This window comes from Zeus faber (genome assembly GCF_960531495.2).
Source record: "Zeus faber genome assembly, chromosome: 2".
NCBI classification, from domain to species: domain Eukaryota; kingdom Metazoa; phylum Chordata; class Actinopteri; order Zeiformes; family Zeidae; genus Zeus; species Zeus faber.
This window is the reverse complement of record NC_137189.1, coordinates 15,788,292-15,810,698: the sequence shown is the minus strand read 5'-3', so window position 1 is coordinate 15,810,698 and position 22,407 is coordinate 15,788,292. Positions and strand designations below refer to the sequence as shown.

The following is a 22,407-nucleotide window of genomic DNA, read 5'->3' as shown; positions in this document are numbered from 1 at the left end:
TTCATTTCAAATCTCTGCTGTCCAGAGACTGGAAACCCGCACATACTTAGGAGCTACTAGGGCTTCTCCTGCTTTCAGCTCATCCGTCTCTGTGTAAAATAGAATTTCCCACATAAATTGTGGGGCAAAGGAAGGATTACTGTGGAGGGCTCCATCGAAGGCTTTTTTTGAACGCAGAAGACAAAGGACACACACACCCACCCACATATCTTAGTCATTCAGGCCACAGTGGTGTATGCAAATTGGAGCCTAGAAAAACACACATGTATTCATCTATAAATATGTAATGTCAAAGTAAACTGATGCTATCATTAAATCCCTTGGATCGGGTTTGAGCGCAGACGACAGGACGTCACCCTGGCACTTTGGGAAGGAGAAATCATAGACTACGTGTCACCAGCGAGAACCATCAAACTTAGAACAGTGGATTCTAGTGTCTCCACTCAGTTTCTGTTTGGGAGAATGGAGAGCTCATCTCCGCCCTCTCCCACAACGTCTTTTGTCTTTTTGGCCGAGGCAACATCCAAACAATGTGTGGAAGCCAAAACAATGTTTAGCAGAAGATTTGAGCGAAAAGAAGGAGACGCGCTGGGTCGGACATCACGGGCGTGTGGTCAGACTTGCAGAACGTAGGACGTTCCTCGGACATCCCATTTATTCTTTTCCACTCTTAACGTGTCATTTGGTCATATTTGTTATCATGGACTTCTCAGGTTGCAGCTCATTTGCTGATTCAACCGACCACGACGGCACAAAACACAAAGTAAATGTGAGCGATTGAAGAGGCTGAAGAGGTGGATGTCACATGCGCAGCGTCAGCGGAGGCTGAATCTGTGTTTCTTGTGAACGTACGCGTCATTAGAGCTGCTGAGAAACAGCTGAGGCTACACCGTGGTTCTTATCGGTTGGAAAACAACTTATTAAATACCGTTAAAAATAACTCAAAATACATTGCAGCAGCGATATGCAAGGAGCTTAAAAAGGAATATAAACAAAAGGAAATAAATACCAGCTGAGTGTCAGTTTGGTGAGGCCCAAGTTTGACTCATTGTAATTCAACCTGCATACTGCTGAGGAGATAAGGAGGAGCGCCGTTCTTGGTGGCAAGATGTTGATTAAATGGCTACAAGTCATTAACATTGACCTGCAGCTACACCTTTCGGTAAAATATGGAGTGAAAAGAGCCTCAGCTTGTTTATCATTAAGTGTTCAATGTAGATAGGAGGTTAATTACCCACATTAAAGGGTTAGAATGTAAAAAAACAAACAAATAAATAGCAAAAATGTTTCTTCCAAGTACTAAAGGTTGCTGACACCTGGCCTAGGTCTTTAGGCTCTAAAACATTCAAAACATTCCAATTCTGTACAACAAATGTAGGCATGTACCCATGTTTATAAGTGCTTTTTGCCTGTTTATATATGTCATTTTGTGTTTTCACCCTAAGGTGATTATTAAAAGGAAACCACATTTTTTTTAATCCAAAGCGTATTTTTCATCTTCATTGGGAGTCAACTTGAGTGACTGGCATCACAATCTTTTAAATCGATCCATTCGACTGTAGCTAAAGCAACATTTGTTTTATTCTGACTGAACTTTTCCTTTGAGTGAGCCTAAATTATTAATATTTCCGTAACTAAAAACTCTTCTTTTTGGCATAAAAGCCTTCCAGGGCTGCGTCCAGTGCAACAGCATAGCGTCTGCTCCTTGTTATCCTACCTTGAGGTTGATACGCTCCAGCAGGTCCTCCACGGAGGTGGGCTTGGGGGGTCTGCCCTTCCTCCTCCTCCTCGCCGGCCTCTTGGGCTTCTCCTCCTCCTCGTTCAGCACGTCAACGTAGATGAACTTGAAGGTGCCAACCTTGTTGTTGAGCAGGCCCATCCACGTGCCCATGGGCGGCTTGCTGATGATGTCGATCACATCCCCGCGCTGGGAAGGAAAACACAGACGTCGTCAGAATGGACAGTGATGACGACCATATATGGTAAAAGGAATAAGAATTGGTGAAAATATCTGTCTGTTGCCCACAAAAAACACTTTAATTGCACTTGGAAGCTATTTGAAGGAGGCCAGCAGCTGTGATAACATTTTATTTAAAAATGAATTTAAGCTTTAAAGTTATCAAAGGCAGTCTATCTGGTCTGAATTTGATATGCTGTATGCAGAATTTGGTGGGGTCATTTTTTAAAACATCGTAGTCAGGGCCTCTACCTTCAGCTTGAGGGAGTCTGTGTCGTAGGGGCTGGGCGTGAAGTCCGTATGGACCCGGGCGCGGCCGCAGAAGGGTCCCCTGTAAGGGAGCTCCTCATCGTCGCCATCCTCAGACTTCACACTCTCCCTGTTGCTGGCAGATGAGTCCGTGGTGCTGACCGTCTGCCCACCTGCGCACACACACTTATATTCATTTTGCACTGAGATATTTAGTCCCATGAAACCACGCTGTAACTATCTGTACAAGTCAGTGGTCAGTGGGGAAAATGATGACAGCACCATCTTGTGTTCTCGGATATGCATTGCTGATCTGGTTCTATTAAAAATATTAAAGTTATACAAAATATTACAATAGCGCTCTCATACATTACTCGTAACCCTGCCATGCTTTAAGACCTTGAAAAACATCTCTCTCATATCTTGACATTGAAACAATGAAATAGTACTATACTACATTAATATCAATCTACAGTATAGGGACTATTGCCCTGGTGAATAATAACAGCCCAAAATGTATATCTCTAAGGTATGCTTTCCCTTGCCAAACTTGTGTATATCCGAATTCAAACCACAGTGCTCCTTCACAAGGGTATTTTAGATCTGGCCGTTGATCTAGCGAACGTCCACGTCCAAACACTTAGAATAACCCCCCTCCCTGACTCACTCATGGAGCTCTGGCCGCTCAGGGAGCTCCGCAGACTCTCCACTGAGCCGCCGGCCTTGAGCTTGGGCTTCTCCAGGGAGTCTGTGTCCGGCTGGGGTGACTGGGGGGAGCCGGGTGTCCCGTCTGGACTCGACTGAAGGGTGTAAGGGAGGTGGATGAAGAACGGAAATAGAGCAAGAAGAAAAAGAAAAAGAAAAACAGAAGACAGACATGGATGTTGGGGGGGGGGGGTGTGTGGAAGAGAGTGGTTGAGAAGGGGAAGAAGATAGATAGATGAAAAGAGAAATACAGGGAGGAAAGACGGGATGAGACAAGGACGGGAGTAGAAAGGGTAGGAAAAAAAGACAAAAGTCAATATATAAGTGTTTATATAACGGCACGACTCATTAACTGTTATATTTTAATGCTATGAGGCTGTTGACCACTAGGTGGCACTGTGGCCTGTAAAAATTAGAAAATTAGACCAGAGTGACCATATGGTGAGAGCTCATATTCATCCTCTCTTTCCACAATGAACAGCGCCGTGACTCACGCTCGGATATGTGGGTCACGGTACAGAGGCCACAACAATGAACGTTTGTCAAAGGTTTTGGGGAAACTTCTCGTGCGTGACACACTCCGCAGGGCGACACCGAACCGTACATTTGGACTTAGCTGATTGGTAACACACCCCCACACGCATGTTCGCAGAAAAGAACACACACACACACACACACACACAAAAAGGCAAAGTCCCAATTTCCAAAGTACGAGCTTCAGGGAGACTTTCATCACTTCATGATCTCAGCCTGTAAAACACTCCGCCCAAAAACGCTGGGCCAGGGAGCGGACAGCTGAGAGATAGAGTGTGTGTGTGTGTGTGTGTGTGTGTGTGTGTGTGTGTGTGTGTGTGTCCTGTGCGCCTGGTGTTTATTCTGTAACCAACACAAACACTCCCACCCACTCACAAGCTGAGGAGGCATCTTACAAGGAGAAACATCCTGGAGATGTTTGCACAATAGCGCAGGGTTTGATTTCCTCCACGGCTGTGCATGGGTCAATATTGAAAGGATTATAGACATAATACAAATATGTGTGTGTGTGTGTGTGTGTGTGTGTGTGTAGGTGCTCCATTTTTAATGCGGTTTCAATTTGTTTTGGGCAATGTTTTGCCGGTGAGATTTGAGTAGAACCCAAATAAAGCAATTAAAGGTGTTTGTGTGTGTGTGTGTGTGTCGGACCTGCTCGGACAGGGAGCTGCTGTACTTCTTGGACATTCGTTTCCTCATGGTCTCTTTGACAGACTTGACCTTCTTGCCCAGCGAGATGCGAGACGTGGTGGGGGACTTGACCACCTCTCGGTAGATGGCCTCCTGGTCCTTGCTCTGGCAGGGGGGCGGTGTGAGGAGGGGAAAGAGAAAGAGGGATTGAGAGGGGTGGAGGAAAGTTAGAATATATGAGATATAATGGAATGAGATGGAGAAGAACCAAGCCAATAAAGCTTTCACACTTTTCCACCGAAAGACCCCTTTAAAATACTTACGCTGGCATCTGAGCCTGCGTTGACAACATGGAGGGAGCGGTTGGATAGGTCAAATCCTCCGAAACTACAGGTCCTCTGGAGGGGTTAAATTTAAAAAAAAAAAAAAGACAAGAACCAGGTCAGATCTTGAGAGCAGCTGACTCTGAGTTGTTTCAATTCCCTACCAATGAGTAAAAAAGTCGCAAATGATTCATGCTTGGCAGCAACGTTTCCAGCAGTTTGATTTATGTCCATGAGTATATGGGGCTGTGTATGTTGAGTATGTGGTGGTATGACCTCATTTTCGGTTTCAGGACAGCCAACAGACATGGAACACAAAGCTGTTTCTTTTATTTTTTTTGTTAGTGAGCAACTGTGCAAGTTGAAGCCCAGAAGGCTGCTCTAGGCTCTGATATTGATGACTGAAATGAGGCTGTCGATGTTAACAAAGGGGTTAGGGCTTGAGAGCTTTAAGCTATGGAGGGCACATTTGGGAAAATCAGATGAGGTTACTTAATGTAGCTGAGTTCGATTTTCAAATTATGGCTTTTACATGAAATTTACCCCAAACCCCAAAGATCAGCTTGCGGTTAATAATGACCAATGTGGTGAATTATGTTTAGTCTGGGGACACGTGCATCATGTAGCTTTTAGCTGTAGTTTAATTCTGAAAGCCTTCAAGACTAATGAGTGTGGCAATAAGCAGATATATCAAAGAGCAGGGGTGGGGACATGTTTTTCAGAAAATGTATAAATATACAACTTGGAGAATACATTAAATTAGCTGTCAGAGCGCTGGGGAGGGGCAGTGCTGAGTATAAGGAAAGATTTTCTCTCTGAACATAGTTCGAGATCAATGCCAAGATTAATGCAAGCATTAATCGTCTAGGAATGGGACATGGGCATTGAACCTCTACCAACCTATGTTTGAGATCATACACAAACATCGACTTGTGCAGAAATGCACCCATGCCTTCAAACAGGCTCCTGCCTCCCAAAACACACAATGGGCCACAATGGGAATCTGCATTAATCCGTTAAAATAGGCTGAAACTCTGGTCCCATGATCGCCAGTGTCATAAGTTTCCTGTCATCATCGCATTCATGTTCATATTTCTGGAGGCGTCCACGGCTGCGTCCCAAGTCATACATTTCGGAGGGTGTAGAAGAAGAAGAAGAAGAGAGATGTTCGGTCAAAATGTCCAAAAACAACTCTGAGAATGAAAAGTGATTTTCAATGGAATGGCCATGCATCCGGAAGAATTCAACAAAAAAATAAAAAATAAACTACAACCAAAAAATAAATATATCATCGGCAACCATAGAGAGGACGAGCCAATGAAGAATAACACGAAAAGCAACGGAACGGAAATGGTGGATTGAAAAAAATATCGTTGGATGAGAGCAACCTTGTGATGTCACCGCAGGTTAGGAGCCCGGCTTCCTCAAAGCTGCAGAATAGCTCGACAATATGACGACCTGCTGCTTATTTCCTAGAGACACAAGCACAAGAACCTCCTGGCGTTTACTGAGAGAAATTAAACTCTCGCTAACAGACTGTACGCCGCCGTTTCAGCGAGAGAGTTATCACTTCTAACCAATAACCATGGTGCAATATAATGCCAGGTATGGTTGGGAAAATCGTTATAGTCAACGCTAAGACTCTCGATGTTGTTACTGCAGGTACACCTGGTGATGCTAAGACTCGTGCCATTACTGCGAAACATTCTAAGCCACATGCTATCCCGCTCTGAGGACGAGTATGTACTTCCCCTTTTCACCGGAACAACCTTTCTGGATAGTCCTGGATGTGCCTCGCAGGACTGACATTAATAAACGGCACTTGTAAGACCTTTATTGGGAGGCGAGATATTCAATCACCATCACATATTGTACTATGATAATAAAAGGCTCAAGCCAAAGGCACTGTTACGGTACCAACAGATGACATTTCTACGCCAGCTAGTTTGAGAGATAGATATTCTCTTACTAGCGATTATAAAAGTCTGGTTTTTGATTAATTGTTGCTGTCTAGCCTCAGTTTCCACTCTCTTTCACTCACTTATTACGCGAGCGAAAGATAACCCTTTCCATTCGTGACTGAGCTGGTTTGTGAGCTATTGTGCAACTTTGAAGTAAGCCGAGTTCCCCCCGCCAACACGAGGAGATGGAGGGGTCCGTCTGAACCCCAGGGGCCAAACTCACAGACTTCTGCTGGATGCGCAAGAGCACACGCTTGGTGCAGCGGTCTACGCTGGCCGCCCACTTCCTGTCCCCCTCGCGATCCTCATCCAACAGACAGCGGTGCTCAGCGCGACTAAGGGTGACTGGCCGGACCAGCTGGGCCCAGTTCAGGTGGCCGTACAGGCTCCGCTCCACCACGTAGGTGATGTTCAGCTCGCTGACCGCGGTGCGACCGCGCAGCCTGCGGGACGGGAACGCCCAGCTCCCGCCGCTGCACCCGAAGCCCTTGGACTTGGCCAGATCGCAGCGGGCGGGGGAAGTGGGCGTAGCGGACAGAGGCGACATCGGCACCTTGGCGTTGCGAGAGCGTTGGTAGAGCAGGTGCTTGGTGGAGTAGGCATAGTTGGGGTCGGGCTTGCGGTGGGTCCAGTTGCCGTAGAGCCTGCTTTGTTGCTTGGGGCTGCCCTGGGTGGCGTTCTCCAGGGACACCAGGAGGCGGGACTGGTTTGGGGGTTTGGGGCGGGGCTTGGTGAGGCCGTAGAATGCGTAGAGGCTCTCGTTGTTACTTACCCCGTGGGAGATGGAACTCAGGGCCTTCCGCATCTCTCCGCCAGTGGTGGAGCGCGACAGCTTCGCGTCGTCGTCCAGTCCGCAGCCTTCCAGCTCCGAGAAGGAGGAGCCGCTGCCGCTCACCCCGGCGGTGGAGTCTCCTGGGCCTCCGGAGCCGACGGGGGCCCTCCTGGGCGGCCGGATGAGGCCGTGGGTGCTGGAGGACTTGCTGAAGGTCTTGACCAGCTTGTGTCCCGACCAGGTGTCCAGGCTGCTGGAGGAAGGGGAGGTGGTCAGACTGTCCGTGTCCCCGTCCAGAGACAGCTGGTCCTGGGTGAGGGATGGCAGGGATGGCAGGGAGGCGTCCTGGGGCAGGGGAGGCTTCTTAAGGACCCCGGTGTACAAGGCTGCGTTGTCTTCGCAAATGGTCGACGCCTCCAGACTCAGAGAGTCTGCAAGAAAGACGAGAAAGGTGCTCAGAGAGAAGCCGTTGCTTTTAACATGATAAAAACTATTTCCCTTGTGATGGAGTGGTGATAACCAACCTTCTGAGCCATGTTTTTTGCCATCCTCCACCTTGATCAGTTTCTTCCTGACACGGCGGGTGGAGTTGACCAGCTTGTGGAGCCGTTTGAACTTCACAGAGTCCTCCGACTGCTCGTCGTCTGACTGCTCACGTGACTGGTGGAGAGAGAGCGAGAGAGAGAAAGAGAGAGCGAGGGGGCGAGCAAGAGAGAGAGAGAGAGAGAGAGAGAGAGCGTACAGTCACAACGTCCAAGGAAAAGGCAGTGATAGGATGCACCTTGCAACAAGCCATAAAACATACATAAATGAGACATTAGCTCAAGTTGGACACAAAAAATTGGAATAGATGAATGGTAGCGTCAGTTTTTTTAGGTGGCGGGTCATTAGTTAGTGAGGTGAGAACATGGATGACTTGAGCAATGGCTTTACAAGGCCACTTTCATTGTAGGTAAAACAAAACAATGGATTTGGTTAGAGAATGACACTGGATCACAGTGAATGGTCCTCAGGCGTTGTTACCCCCTGTGTTTCCCACAGAGGAAATGAAGGTCAACTTGTCATGTCTTAGTGTCCAATACGTTAACCTCAGGAATGGGGGGGAAAAAAAAAAAAAAAAAGTTGCGGTGCAGCGGAGTGGGAAAGAGGGGAAATAATGATGCCATCAACAGCTTCATTAGTTTTGCATCACTCACACATGCTCATCTTTCTCCCAAACATGGACCGCAACCCACATTGTCCCAGTTTTTCCACGTAAACACACACACACACACACACACACACACACACACACACACAAAAGAAAAACCTGCATGACAACATTTACCGGTAACACTGAGGCTTTACTGTGTAATGTAATGAGTGTGTGTGTGTGTGTGTGTGTGTGTGTTTGTGGTGGCGGCTCCCTATGGCCACCATGATGATGATGATGATGATGATGATGGTGCTGATGATCCCAGCTTTGGCAGCGGGTGAGCGTAGCGGGGACCGCGGTCCTCACGATGGAGCTCAACATGTTTCTATTTCCCACTGGTTTCCAGGGAAACAACGCTGGCTCCGGTCCCGCCCCGTCCGTTCCCTCAGCAAGGTCAAATACACTTCTACAAACTAACGCAGTACAGAAAATACTGTACACACTTATGCAGGCTTGTATGCAAGATATTGTACCAACTCTATGATAATGATGATAGTTAGACACTGTAATAATATACTGTAGAAATAACAGTCATTTATACCTACACCTCAATTTTTGACTGTATTATTGTTTACATATTTATTTATGTTGTACAGTTTCTCCATTTATATTTTATACCCACAGCCATACTAGTAACCATGCTGCCAATTAGCCTCAGCCACTGCCTTTTAACCACATTTTGTATATTCCGTTTTTTTTTGTAGATTTGGCTATTTTTGTTTTCTTCAGACTGTTAACCTTCTTTTATACTTCTGCTACTGACTTCTTATACACACACACACCAAATGGAACTCTGCAGCTCTCATGCATCTGTGTATTGTGCCGCTCTAACTTAATAAGGAGGAGGTTGCTTTCTCGCTGCTGTTGGGGTTAGACGACAAGCGCCCCACACACACACACACACACACACACACACACACACACACACACACACACACACACACACACACACACACACACACACACACACACACACACACACACACACACACACACACACACACACACACACACACACACACACCTTGAGGTTCACTATTGGTGGTTGGTTCACCCTGATTTCCACACTGGTGATGCGTTGACCAAATCACTGCCGGATCACCGCCCCTGAGTGTGTGGGGGCTCGAGCAGGAAATTTCCCATAAATCAAGGTACCGTCCTGCACCCCCCGAGTCAGGGCTGCTCACTCGACACCATCTTTCTGTCATCGAAGTGGCCAAGCTGACCGAACGACCCTCGCCGTTGGCTGCTGCCAGCCTGTTGGCTTGTACGCACAACCACAGGACCGGGCCCCGAAAAGCAGCCATAACTCTACTGTCTGTCTGCCTGTCTGTCTGCCCTCCCCCAACTGGCTCCAGCTCTCGCTTCCATCACTTTTCCATTCATCCCTGGAAAGACAACGGAGTGCATTGGCTGTAGAGAATGCGGCGTAATAACAGGTCTGTGTCGGACAACATTGAGAGAAGAGACGGGAGGGAGACTGCAAAATGAGCCAGGCCGCCAAGCACCTTGGATCCTCTTGAGCGTTCATTATGTTCTTGAAAAGGCAGAAGGAGAAGCAGTGTTGTCTCCCATGAAGTCACCAAGACCGATTATGTGACTTAAGCCTTGAGGGATGACGGCAGGGAAACAAAAAAGTCACATTAGAAAATCCTGTGTTATTTTGCTTGCCCCAGCAAAATCTCCCAACACAATGGAAACAGTGAGCAGGACGGAGAGAAAAGAGAAAAAAAGGAGAAGGACGAAAGAAAGAAAGCCCCCTCTTTCCTTTACACCATGTGAAAGAAAGGAAACGGCTATTAAAAAAGGACAGGGAAGGGGAAAATAGAAGGAGACAATGGCATATAGGTCTCGAGTAAGACCATCCATGCAAATAACCAGAGAGAGAATCTATCTCAAACACACCTCTTCACCTTTGCATAGAAAGAAAAAAGGAATAGAGCATTGGTGGCCAACCTGCAGCCAATGGACAATGAAAAATAATAATTAATTCACAATAACAAAAATACAATATTTTTTCTTAAATGTAGTTTTTATTCATGAATTTCCTTTATTATATTGGTCAAATAAGATAATGAACAAATTCCAATTTTTGCCTATTTTGGGATACTTTGTGGCTGCGGGCCGCACAGTATAAAAGAGATATTCCCTGTAGAGCGAGAGGGGGAAAAAACCCACAATATATGAATCAAACAGCACTGAAAGGCTGCAGTTAGTGGCAATGTCACAGCAAAATAATTTAAAAAAAAGAAAAACTTGAACGCCATATTCACCCTTCAGACTCAAAGCGCTTCAGTAATCATAGCCTCACTCTTGGACGTAGCAGCGCAGCTCAAAGGAGCGTACGACATCCAGTACAACTCTTTCACACCAACGTACCGACATTCAAACCCCAACTGCAACAATAAACTTCTTAAATCCACCCGTTACTCACCGCTTCCGGTACCCGCGACAGCAAAGCGATTTTCCCTGCGTCGACCTCCTGCCAGCTATCATAAGCTGCTTTGGCGTATCCATAGCACACGATGCAAAATAAAATCAATTCCCAGCACGAAAACACACGCGCGCATGCTGTAAGACAGGGATGCAGTGGAAGAGACGCTGAGGAATGAGGCTGGCTTTGGAAGTGCCGGGCAGCCAAGCGCCACGGAGAAAAGGCGTGTTGTGCCGCGAGAACAATCCCTGCGTTTGAGCCCCTCTGACCCTGCCCTGGCCCCCACATCTCTAATGGCCGGCCCTGGAATGTGGGCTCTGATCGCCAGGGGAAGACAGACGGGAGAGAGAGACAGGATAGAGGGGTGGAAGGGGGGGTAGACGGCCAGCAAACACATAAAGCATTCAAAGACAAGTGCAACCACAGCCTGGATACATGTTGTGTATTGTAAATCCGCCAACTCACATGTGAGCGTGTGGAAAAATATTAAAATATGATGCTTTGATGCGGAGGGGATGGCCGAGGATGCGGCTGTGCATGTGAACGCACACTTGTGCGACTAACAAACTATTTGAAGTCGGGAACGGCCTGGGTCCATTCATCAGAACAGACTGTTTTGGACACTTAGGACAGGGGTTATTTGCAGAAGATCCCCCTTCTCCTCCTCCATGGGCTCCCAGGGGCCTGGGGCTAGTGAGCGGTCTTTGTCTTACCTCTCTCCCCCATTTCCGTCCAGCAGTACGTCTGTGTGTGTGTGTGTGTGTGCATGCACGACTGCAGCACTCTAAACACAAGCTTCAATTTCTCTGAAAACGAATCCTTTCCAGTCATCTGTGCATCCTGTCTTTCGCTGTCAATGTGTCTCTATCTGATTCACTTCCAGAGGACAGAATGGGCTTCTGCTGATTGAAGGGGTAAACCAGCACTCCAGCACTTATAACATATACCACATTAAAACAGCCTACCTAATATTGTGTAGGTTACCCTTGTCCCGCCAAAACAGCTCTGACCTGTTGAGGCATGGACTCTACAAGACCTCTGAAGGTGTCCTGTGGTATCCAGCACATCCCACAGAAGCTTGAGCAGATTGAGATTTGGGGAATTTGGAGGCCAAGTCAACACCTTGAACTCTTTGTCATGTCCCTCAAATCATTCCTGAACAATTCTTGCAGTGTGGCAGGGCGCATTATTCTGCTGAAAGAGGCCACACCACTGCCATCAGGGAATACCGTTGCCATGATGGGGTGAGCTTGGTCCGCAACAATGTTTAGGGAGGTGGTACGTGTCAAAGTAACATCAACATGAATGCCAGGACCCAAAGTTTCCAAGTAGATCAGCGCCCAGAGCATCACACTGCCTCCATCAGCTTGCCCCTTTCCTATAGTGCATCCTGATTCCAGCTCTTCCCCAGGTAAACTATGCACATGTACCTGGCCATCCCCATGATGTAGAAGAAAACATGTTCATCAGACCAGACCACCTTCTTCCATTGCTCCATGATCCAGTTCTGACGCTCACGTGCCCATTGTCGGTGCTTTTGGCGGTAGACAGGGGTCAGCATGGCCACTCAGACCAGTGCGTGGCTACACAGCCCCATCACAGCAAGCTGCGATGCACTGTGTGTTCTCACACCTTTCTATCACAGCAGCATTAACTTTTTCAGCAATTTGTGCTACAGTAGCTCTTCTGTGGGATTGGATGAGACGGACTAGACTTTTCTCCCCCTGCGCATCAATGAGCCTTTGGCGCCCATGACCCTGTCGCCGATTCACCAGTTGTCCTCCTTGAACAACTTTTGGTAAGTACTAACCACTGCATACCGCGAACACCCACCAAGACCTGCTGTTGTGGAGATGCTCTGACCCAGTCGTCTAGCCATCACAATTTGGCCCCTGTCAAAGATGCTCAGATCCTTATGTTTGCCTATTTTTCCTGCTTCCAACACATCAACTTCAACAACTGACTGTTCACTTGCTGCCATGATGAGTGCCATTGGAATGAGATGATCAATGTTATTCACATCACCTGTCAGTGGTTTTAATGTTGTGGCTGATTGGTGTATAATGTAATAAGTTAAGCAAGAACATTTTTCTGGACTGTATATAAGCCATTGAAATATATATTTTTAAATCAACGCAGATTTTCAGGATAAAAACCACATAGGAGAAAATCCAAAAGTACGAATTTGTACTTTGCAAATCAGACATTTCCATATCAATTTCCGCCATCGTGATAAAACTGGATGCCCTCTGAGTGAATCTTTAAGCCGGGCGCTCAAGGCAGCGCGATCTAACCTCCTCTTGCTGGAACTACAAGCAGATAAATTAAGTGTGTGTGTTTGCATGTAGCGGTTATGGTTCAAATGCCAGAGATTGTTTTTGGAAGATGTCACAGCCCCTGGGCGGCTCAGAGGAAAAGGGTTTGTTAAGCATGGGATTAGTGGTTTCGCATTTCCCAAAGGATACACGTGAAATGCATACGCACGGCATAATTACGGGGGAAAGTTGGTACTTTAGTGTCGGGACAAAAACTGAAGGCACTTCTTCCTGGAAGTCAGCGTGAAGTTCGTATCACATGCAATGTCTGAAGAGATTCCCCCACATCCAGGATAAATAAAAAAAATCGAATTAAGAACATCCAACTTTTAAAGCAAAACAGCTCACAGCATCGCTGCCCGAGATCTAGTCCACAACACTGAAGTATCTTCAAAAAGTAACTTAACTCTTTATCAGATAAATACTGGAATGGTAGGGACTTCCTTGTCTGCAGAATACACCACAACAAGGCATGGACCACTTCAGTAGTATCTGCTGTAAGACATCTCCACCAACACCTCAGACTGAAATAGCTGGGTGGAGGTCCCATTCATCCCATGGTCTGCTTAGCAACCAAAAACTGACAAATGGGAAAAGGCTTCAGCTAAATGCCCATTAGCTATTTCCCAGCCAATTATGACCTCTGTCCACGGAGGATTTAACACTGGATGCCAAAGACCGTATTTTTCCATCGGGGAACAAAGATTGAAAGGGAGGTTGACGGCACCATAAAGCCTTGTCATGGTAAACTTATGAAGCTGGCCCCAGAAGAACCAGTCGCAGTGACACCCGGCCCACCCAGGTGTCACCCACCTGTCCCAGCCAGGAAAACGGTGACCTGGGTGGGGGGCTGGGGCTCCAGTCGGGCCCGTTTGCCTGACATCCATACAGCATACACCCATGTGATCACCCAAATCAACAGACTTGTAGATCCAGACACATTTGGCATCGAGCAAACATTTGGACACAAGATAGAAAATGCCACAGAGCAGCAGATGAAGAGATGAAGACCTGGGGAGGAGAGACACATAGGAGAAAGGACAGCCGGGTAGCAAAAAGGGGGCCGGTTGACTGTGGTTATGGAAATTTCTGGAGCGTATTTAAGCAACAAAGCTCCAAAAACGTCTGATTTGACCTCACATAACCACAGAGTGCGCGCACGCACACGCACACGCACACACACACACACACACACACAAACAACAAAAGGCAGCTCTTCTGGACCATGTCCTATGGGATGATTATGATTGGTGGGCCGGGTCACAAAAAAAAAAAAGGTGAGAGCGAGGTCAAGGTGGAGGTGAGAGGGGGGCGGATCAGGGGAGGGAAGGGGGGTTACTTACGTTGCAGTTCGAGGACTGGTTTAGATTGGGCGAGGATCCGTCAGTCCACTCTGCAGTGTCAGTACTGCTGGACTGTCTGCTGCGCTCATACTCCTTCAGCTACATGGAGAACGACAGTTTAGAGACGGGGGGTGGACGACACTCTCACCCGGCCAGCCAGATAGCGCACACACACTTAGGTAAAGACTGGACACAAACTGACCAGACAGTACAGTCACCATAGGAGTGCATTTACTCAGCGAGTAGACACACGCTGAAGCAGAGAGACACATTCATATAAAGACAAAAGTACCACACACACACACACACACACACACACACACACACACACACACACACACACACACACACACACACACACACACACACACACACACACACACACACACACACACACACACACACACAGAGAGAGAAAGTGTCGAGAAGAACTGTAACGATTAATAGGACGACACTGGTCAGTGAGATACAGAGACATCACAAAACGAACACCACGTTAAGTCAACACGACTGTCTACAAAGGCCGGGAAGTGATTCCAGAGTCTTGGTGGTTTCAGTGGCTGTCATTCCAAAGTGCAATGGGGGAAAAAAAATAAAATAAAAATTAAAAAAATTAACGATGTCGTGATCAATCAAGGCCAGAGATCTGATAGGTAAAAGGGAGCTGAGCGATAATCAATGTCTGCCTTGTGGAGAGAGGCCATCGAGACATGCTACCCTTTAGCATGACGTTAAACAAAAGGGATAGGGAAAGGGGAATGAAAGAAAGAAATGTGAAAAATTAAAGAAAGAAAATAAACAATGAAAGGGGGAGAGCAAAATAGAAAAAGAAGACCAAAGAACCAAAATGTCCACCAAATCAACATGAGCGCAGCGGAACACTGACAGCCAGCAGAGGGCGCTAGTGAGTTACCATGTTCCCCACACACACACACACACACACACACACACACACACACACACACACACACACACACACACACACACTTTCCAAGTACCCACCCCTTCCTCTACTCCACAAAAGCCCTGGAACACTCTGGAGTGTGTGTGCGAGCACGTGTGTGTGTTCGTGTGTGTGTGAGAGCCAAAGTTCAAATGTGATGGGGTGGAGAGGCAGCATGGAAGTTAATCAGGGTGAGTCATATTAGTAAGCCACAATTACGGTGTGGGGGAGACATCTGAAAAAGGATGTCTGTAAGTGTGTGTGTGTGTGTCTCTGTGTGTGTGTGTGTGTGTGTGTGTGTGTGTGTGTGTGTGTGTGTGTGTGTGTGTGTGTGTGTGTGTGTGTGGGGGGGTTAGTTAAGGAGGCATTTCCTAACCCGAGCAAGCGCTTCCTCCACCGTGATCATCTTCTCCTTGACCATCATCATCAGCTGGATGCGCTCCTCGTCGCTCATGGTGATCTCGCTGGCCACGTAACCAATGTCCTCTCCTGGACACAATATTACATCATATTGCCTTATTATGATAGATGATATATTATAATAAAGTGGACCCAGTTTCCATCTTCTCATCTTAAACTTCACAATATGTCTTGTTGTGTTTGACAGCACAATTAAAAGGGCCCCACCAGGTTAGAGTCAAATGTCATTTTTTGTGATATTCTGCATTTGTTAGTTCCATGTTAAAACCATGGCACTTCAGCCGTTTCAAATTGAATTAACAAATAAAAAATTTGGCAAAATGTGTTACCCGAATTGTCATCGGGACGTTAATCACCATATTGTTAGACATTTCCAAAACCTCAACACAGAGTCAACATTAAAAATCGAATAATTAGCTGTTAGCGGTCTCAGAATTGACACCGAGATGGCCCTTTAAGGGATAAAAATCAAAGCTTCTAGGTAGCTATTTGAGAAGCACGCTGCTGCTGCTGCTTGACAATCATGAGAGGAATCATTAGAGCTGTGGGCTCATTGATTCAGGGGGAATGAGGGACAATTTGGAACTGGAAACTGGAAGCAATTTTCAATAACAGGCCGTACAACAGAACCATACCAGATATCAATAGTTGTACCCCAAAAAACATCATGACAGAATGTTACCACCCTACCTTTGGAGGACTGGCGCACGACAGGTTTGTGCTGGGACTTGCGGAAGTTCTGCCAGAAGGATTTGTTCTTCTTCTTGTTGTCCCATTTTCCTGAACAGAGAGAAACACATTGAGGAAAAAGGAAGATCTGATTCAATAATGAAGGAGCCTGAGAAGCCATGACCATCTCTTGTGTTGTCGCTCTGTTGTCATTGGGAATCTTACATACATATATACATACATGCATAAATATATATATTTATTTATTTAACCTAACCCCCCAAAAAGAGTCCTTTGGTTGCTTTCACACCCTACAAAAGGAACCGTGGAGGTGATGCAGCTCAGGAGGGTGTGGACACCCAAAGTGCGACCCCAAGTTCCTCCAGTGGAAAGAGGTCTAAGCTCCTGAAACTAAGTTCCTGGTTTGTGAAATGGACACGGGGCTCGTGAATCCTACGTGAAAGAGTGGAATTGGAGCTAAGATTTGTAGGACAGTAGGGACTGGACTGGGCTCTCTCTGGAGATGCCACAAGCATGCCTGAGGTTTGGCTCTGACTCACTCGGTTTAAAGATTTAAGATTGACGTCAGTGCCGGTTCCCAAACTTGAGTAAAAATTGTGACGTGCTAGTATTTATTTTCTTATTTCCTGTGCCAGATATGCACATAATGCAAGGGGACTTCCACTAGTACTCACTGGTTTTTTTCCCCCCCAAATAATTTGGTGTTATTGCTTTGCCTTCACACTCAAATGTCACCGTTTTCAGTCACATTGTTAACGATAACTTCCACTAAAAACAATAAAGGAAACATAATCAAAAGCAAAACTTCGAAACATACCTGATCCGTCTTCAGAGCTGGACTTGTGCAGGGGCATTCTGAGAAAAGAAAATGTCAAATTATTGAGAGGTGAGGAACCATTAGGACCACATTGAAAGATGGCGTGTCCTGGTACGTTTCACATAATCACACAATGGACTGGGAAAACACGTTGAAGGTACACCATGTGATGTGTTTTGGGGGTTTTTAAGGGCTCAGTTCTGCACTTTCACCACCAGGGGTCAGTGGTGGCTTTTGTGACAGCGAGCCGAGCTGAGGAGAAGTCTGCGAGAAGAGCGGAGGAGAGGAGGAGAGGAGTGAGGAGAAAGTGGGGAAGGGAGAAAGTGAAGAGACGCAAAAAAAAATAAAAAATAAAGGATGGAGGAAGAGGATGAGGCAAACACAAAAGGAGAGGATGAGTTTGAGGAAGAGCGGTGGGAGCCTGGGAGGGAGCAGGGGGTGAAGGGGAAGTCAACTGGATGAGCCACGTACATACAGCATGAGGAGCAGGGGGAGGGAAACTATGTCAGGGAGGAAAAGAGGCGTGGATTAAAAGAGATGGAGGAGAAGGAGGGAGGGATAGAAAGTAAAAAACCACAGGGCAGACTCAGCCCGTTTGTGCTTCAACTTCTCTCCGCAGGACTGGGAAGTTGCCAGGGAAGACAGAAAAGTGTGATGGAAAATAACTGGTTTAAAAAAATAAAAAATAAAACATTGTATGGACATGAATGGCCAAAATAAAATGGCGACGGGAGCCACACAACTTTTTCTACAGCGACGAACATAAAATATAGCACCCCCCCTAACATAATATATACAGCCCCTCCATCTATAGAAGACCAAAAACCACATCAGTGCCTTGTTCCGCTTCCTGTATTCAAACGAAAAGACAGTTCATGTTCTTACTGGTTCCTGAACACGTCAGGAAAAGAGAGAGAGACTGAACTACGAGACCCTTGGAGGAAAGCCATCTTTAAAACACACACACACACACACACACACACACACACACACACACACACACACACACACACACACACACACACACACACACACACACACACACACACACACACACACACACACACACACACGTTTGAACCCCTATGCACATTGAGACGAGTGTGTGACGAGATCAAAACAGGATTGAACAGGTCGCTTGTGCACATTCCCTCAGACGTGACAAGCTCTCTCTCTACGATGGGAAATCACTGTGGAGCCGAAAGCCCGGTTGCCATGGCGACATAATGAAATGCTAATTGTATGGAGGCCTGTATGGTTGAGGGGCCCCCACCTCTATGCTAGGCTAGTGCCAAGGCTAATGCTCATAGGAATCGAATCACTCAATGGGTCTCCTTCTGTGGAAAACGTTGCCCCCTGCTCCACGCTCTATAAATTAACCTCCCGTGCAGCGACGCCACACACACACACACACACACACACACACACACACACACACACACACACACACACACACACACACACACACACACACACACACACACACACACACACACACACACACACTTTGCCTGGCAACTTAATTGGTTTAGCCTTAAATCAGTGGCATGCCTTTCTATTTCAGCTCTGTTCCTCGCACCGAATAGAATGGACTAACTCTATTAGCCCTGCTTAACACAACGGAAGAAATAAACGCTCCTACTGTAGGATGACCTGTACTAGGGAACTAGGTGCCCACACGGGGTGTGTGTGTGTGTATGTGTGTACTAGTATGACAATGGTACCTCCTAAAACTCTCCTCTCTGGCCAGGGTGTGTTGCGTAATTAAGCCGTTCCTCCCTTAATGAGCATACGTTAGGCTGTGGGTGTGTAAAATACATACTCTACAATGGCCATCATGTGGTTTTCTGGAAACACTAAAAGTCAAACTGTAAGCACAAGCACACACTGAAACACACCCAAACCAAAGAGCAAAAACCACAATGAAAAGAAATCAATCAATGGAAGGAAGTGCTGCTGTAGGGCTTCAGGAGAGAGCGCGATGACCTAATAACTTCATTACATAAGCGGCGTCATGTGAGGCTGCACGGACAGTCTTCAGCAGAAATGGCCGGAGATTCTCCTGCTTGACAGTTGGGGTGTGTGTGTGTGTGTGTGGGGGGCACATTGTGTGTGACTAATACACACACACAATGTACCGTGAGTGTGTGTGCGTGCGTCTGCGTGGTTATGAGGCCGACCACCTGGAGTGAGGCGGACCCCGCCGCTTTCCGGTTTGGGACAATGAAAGCCAGCAACCCCTCGTGTGACGGAGGGTCCAGACCACAGGAAGAGCTCTCTCTTGACCCCTCCCCCATGCAAGATAAGTTAAAGGTCAGAGGTCACAGGGACATCCTTGACGGGGAAAAGTGATGCAGGAAAACACACACTGCGCACACACACATTGGTACACACCCCATGTACCGTAAACACTAGAGAACATTTCCATGAGGGCGGAGCAGCTTGACTTCAGATACTGCTGACTGAGCGTTATTTACCAATTTTAATTTTCCAACACGGTACTGTCGTCCCAAACAGAATCACAGGCATCGACATTGACAGAAAGACAAGAAATTGTTAGAAATTATAGGCAACCTGCAGTAGCTGATACATTGAGTTAGTTAATGTTTTTCAACTGCACCAGACATTTTTGGCAAATAACTGATTTTAGTTCAAATGTCAAGCTCGTGTAAAAATGACTAAATCTGTCACCATGTGTGGTTCGGAAATATGTCATTGCCATTTCATTTGAAAAACTAGGGAGTTTTGGTCTGATACGCTTTATTGTACCAAAAAGATCAATGGAATTGACCTCAGTTAGATTCTGTAACATGGACTTTGAACCCATGAGCACATGTGAAATCGACTAATAATTGATAATGTGTCAAATCCCCTATTATAATTAATATAAAGTTAAACTTAAATCAAAGTTTCTTCCACATTCTTAAGTCCTAAATGCACATTCATTCTTTCCAAAGCAAGTAATAGAACTGGATGGAAAGATTTATTCTTCCGTGCGTGTTGGTGGTAGTGAAGGGCATAAACCTGTTGCCCCTCTGTCCCTCTCTAAAAATGACCACCAATCACTCCCCTTCTAAAACAGGAAGCACTAAACCTGAACCCTCCCCTTATCGTTCCTCCTCTGTCATTGTATTCCCCTGTTGCCCCTTAAACGCTGTGCATCATGGGAGCTGTGGCCACTTCCTCCCCCCAAAAAAAGGGGGGGTATTGTCAAGAGGTGATGATGGGAGCGCGCGCGTGCGTGTGTATGTGTGTGTGTGCGTGTTTTGTGTGTGCGTGTGGCGGCGTCTTGTGTTTGTGCAATGTGTTTGAAGAACGGGGGCCAGAGGCCTGTGCAGAGAGAAAGGGGGTGTCAGTGCGTCTGCACATGATAAATCACTATACCTGAAATCTCTGTTCGCTGGCGTGGAAAGTGCACAACAGAGACTGTGAGAGAACAGTGAGCGCAGAGAACAGAGAGAACGAGCAGAAAGCTAGAGAAGCAAAAGGAAGAAGAGAATATCTATGAGCAAAAGAGGGGACTGGTCGCACTGTGAAAAAGGAGAAAGAGTCCCAAGTTGAAGAGGAAGTAGAGATAAACCTAATTGGGGAAGAGATGATTTTAGAAGTCAGAGTGGAGTTTGAGGACAATAGAGCAGTGGTTCTCAACCTGGGGTCAGGGACCAGCGCCAGAGGTCCTTCAAGAGGTTCCAGGGGTGAGATTATCATGTATTTAATATGCCATTATTTCATTTATAAGACATGAGAGAATGTACAATAATGAGTGTTTTGATGCTAGATTCACTGTTATCTCCCTAACGATAGTAGACAGGTGTGAAAGTTTGGAATAAATAATATCTTGGGCCCGTGGCCGACTGCATATCAAATTGGTCCTTGGCGTGAAAAAGGTTGAGAAACACTGCAGTCGAGACTTCAAATTGCCACATGAGGCACCGCACGAGAGTCCTCTCCCAAAAAAAGGGAATCATTGACAAGGGACAAGAGACAGAGCAGTAACAGGAGGCCCTGCGAGGACCCTGCCCCCCAACCGGTCCCCAGCCTTCTCCGAATTGGCCGGGAGATGTCATTTTACATTTTGGCATCTGGTTCCTATCACCGCTCTGCTTTTGTCGAGAGAAGAGATCATGTCTGTGGTATGTGCTTCCCGAGCTGCACGTGGCCCTCACATGAACATGACAATTCCACAATGGTGGGGTGAATGATGTAGAATCATTAACAAAAAAATAAATAAATAAATAACAAGAAAATGACAGTGACAGTAATGAAGTGGAGTTATCTCGTAAAATTCCTGAAAAGTCATAGACGATGGCATTCGACTTTGGCATCCCACTGTAGTCTAGTATTTACAAATTGTTATGATTCCTCAATTTGGTATTTTAAACCAGTCTAAGAAATCTGGCAATAATTAGAATGTGCATTGAGTGCATCCAAATTGTTAAAGTTTCCAAAGTTCAATGTCATTTGATTGCTCTTCTGCAATTGGTAGAAATGTATTATTATATTATGAGTTTATACTATGATAGTGGCATAAAATGAATAAAATAAGACAAAATGTTAATTGTTGAATTGAAAATTGCAATTATATGTATGACAATTACATTTACTTTAGACTAATTAGTTCAGAATACAAAACTGTATCACAATATCTTAATATCTGGATGAACGAACCACTGGAAGTCAATAAACCATGACATTTAAATATTGCCCAGCCCGATTATGAGCGCATGTGAAAAGCCAAAGTAATCACACACCCACAACCACCCACACAGTGTCCCGGGCTTTTATTTGAAATTTGACTTGATTTTATATCCAAAACCAAATCAAAACGCTCTTTAAATCTTAAATCAAACTTCCGTCTGGGTGCCAATGCTCCTCAAAAGCAATAGATCTAAAATAAAAACAGGTGAAGCAAGAGAAAAAAAAAAATCCACCCCAATTCTGAGTTAGCTTTAAGTTTAACACAATGAGTGATCCAGAACAGTAATCAGAATGATTACTGAATTACTGATCAGAATGAGTAATCGATTTTTATTTGAGTACAGGTTTTTATTTGAGGAAATACGGTATTCCTGAACTTAGCTCAGAGGCACCGGCGAAAGAGGCTCCCTGCCCTCGGTCCGTC

General features: G+C 46.1%; 1 protein-coding gene across 1 annotated transcript in view; it reads right to left on the bottom strand.

Moving 5' to 3' along the window:
* Window positions 1-22,407, bottom strand: part of sash1a (SAM and SH3 domain containing 1a) — a gene marked incomplete at its 5' end in the record, with an annotated part of 176,352 nt that overhangs the window by 10,731 nt on the left and 143,214 nt on the right. The window contains 11 exons of the mRNA XM_079996981.1: window positions 1,718-1,927; window positions 2,210-2,379; window positions 2,874-3,006; window positions 4,094-4,237; window positions 4,396-4,470; window positions 6,580-7,559; window positions 7,653-7,788; window positions 14,416-14,514; window positions 15,735-15,847; window positions 16,469-16,558; window positions 17,286-17,323. Of these exons, the coding sequence (XP_079853107.1) occupies window positions 1,718-1,927; window positions 2,210-2,379; window positions 2,874-3,006; window positions 4,094-4,237; window positions 4,396-4,470; window positions 6,580-7,559; window positions 7,653-7,788; window positions 14,416-14,514; window positions 15,735-15,847; window positions 16,469-16,558; window positions 17,286-17,323 (2,188 nt within the window). The remainder of the gene's footprint in view (window positions 1-1,717; window positions 1,928-2,209; window positions 2,380-2,873; window positions 3,007-4,093; window positions 4,238-4,395; window positions 4,471-6,579; window positions 7,560-7,652; window positions 7,789-14,415; window positions 14,515-15,734; window positions 15,848-16,468; window positions 16,559-17,285; window positions 17,324-22,407) is intronic.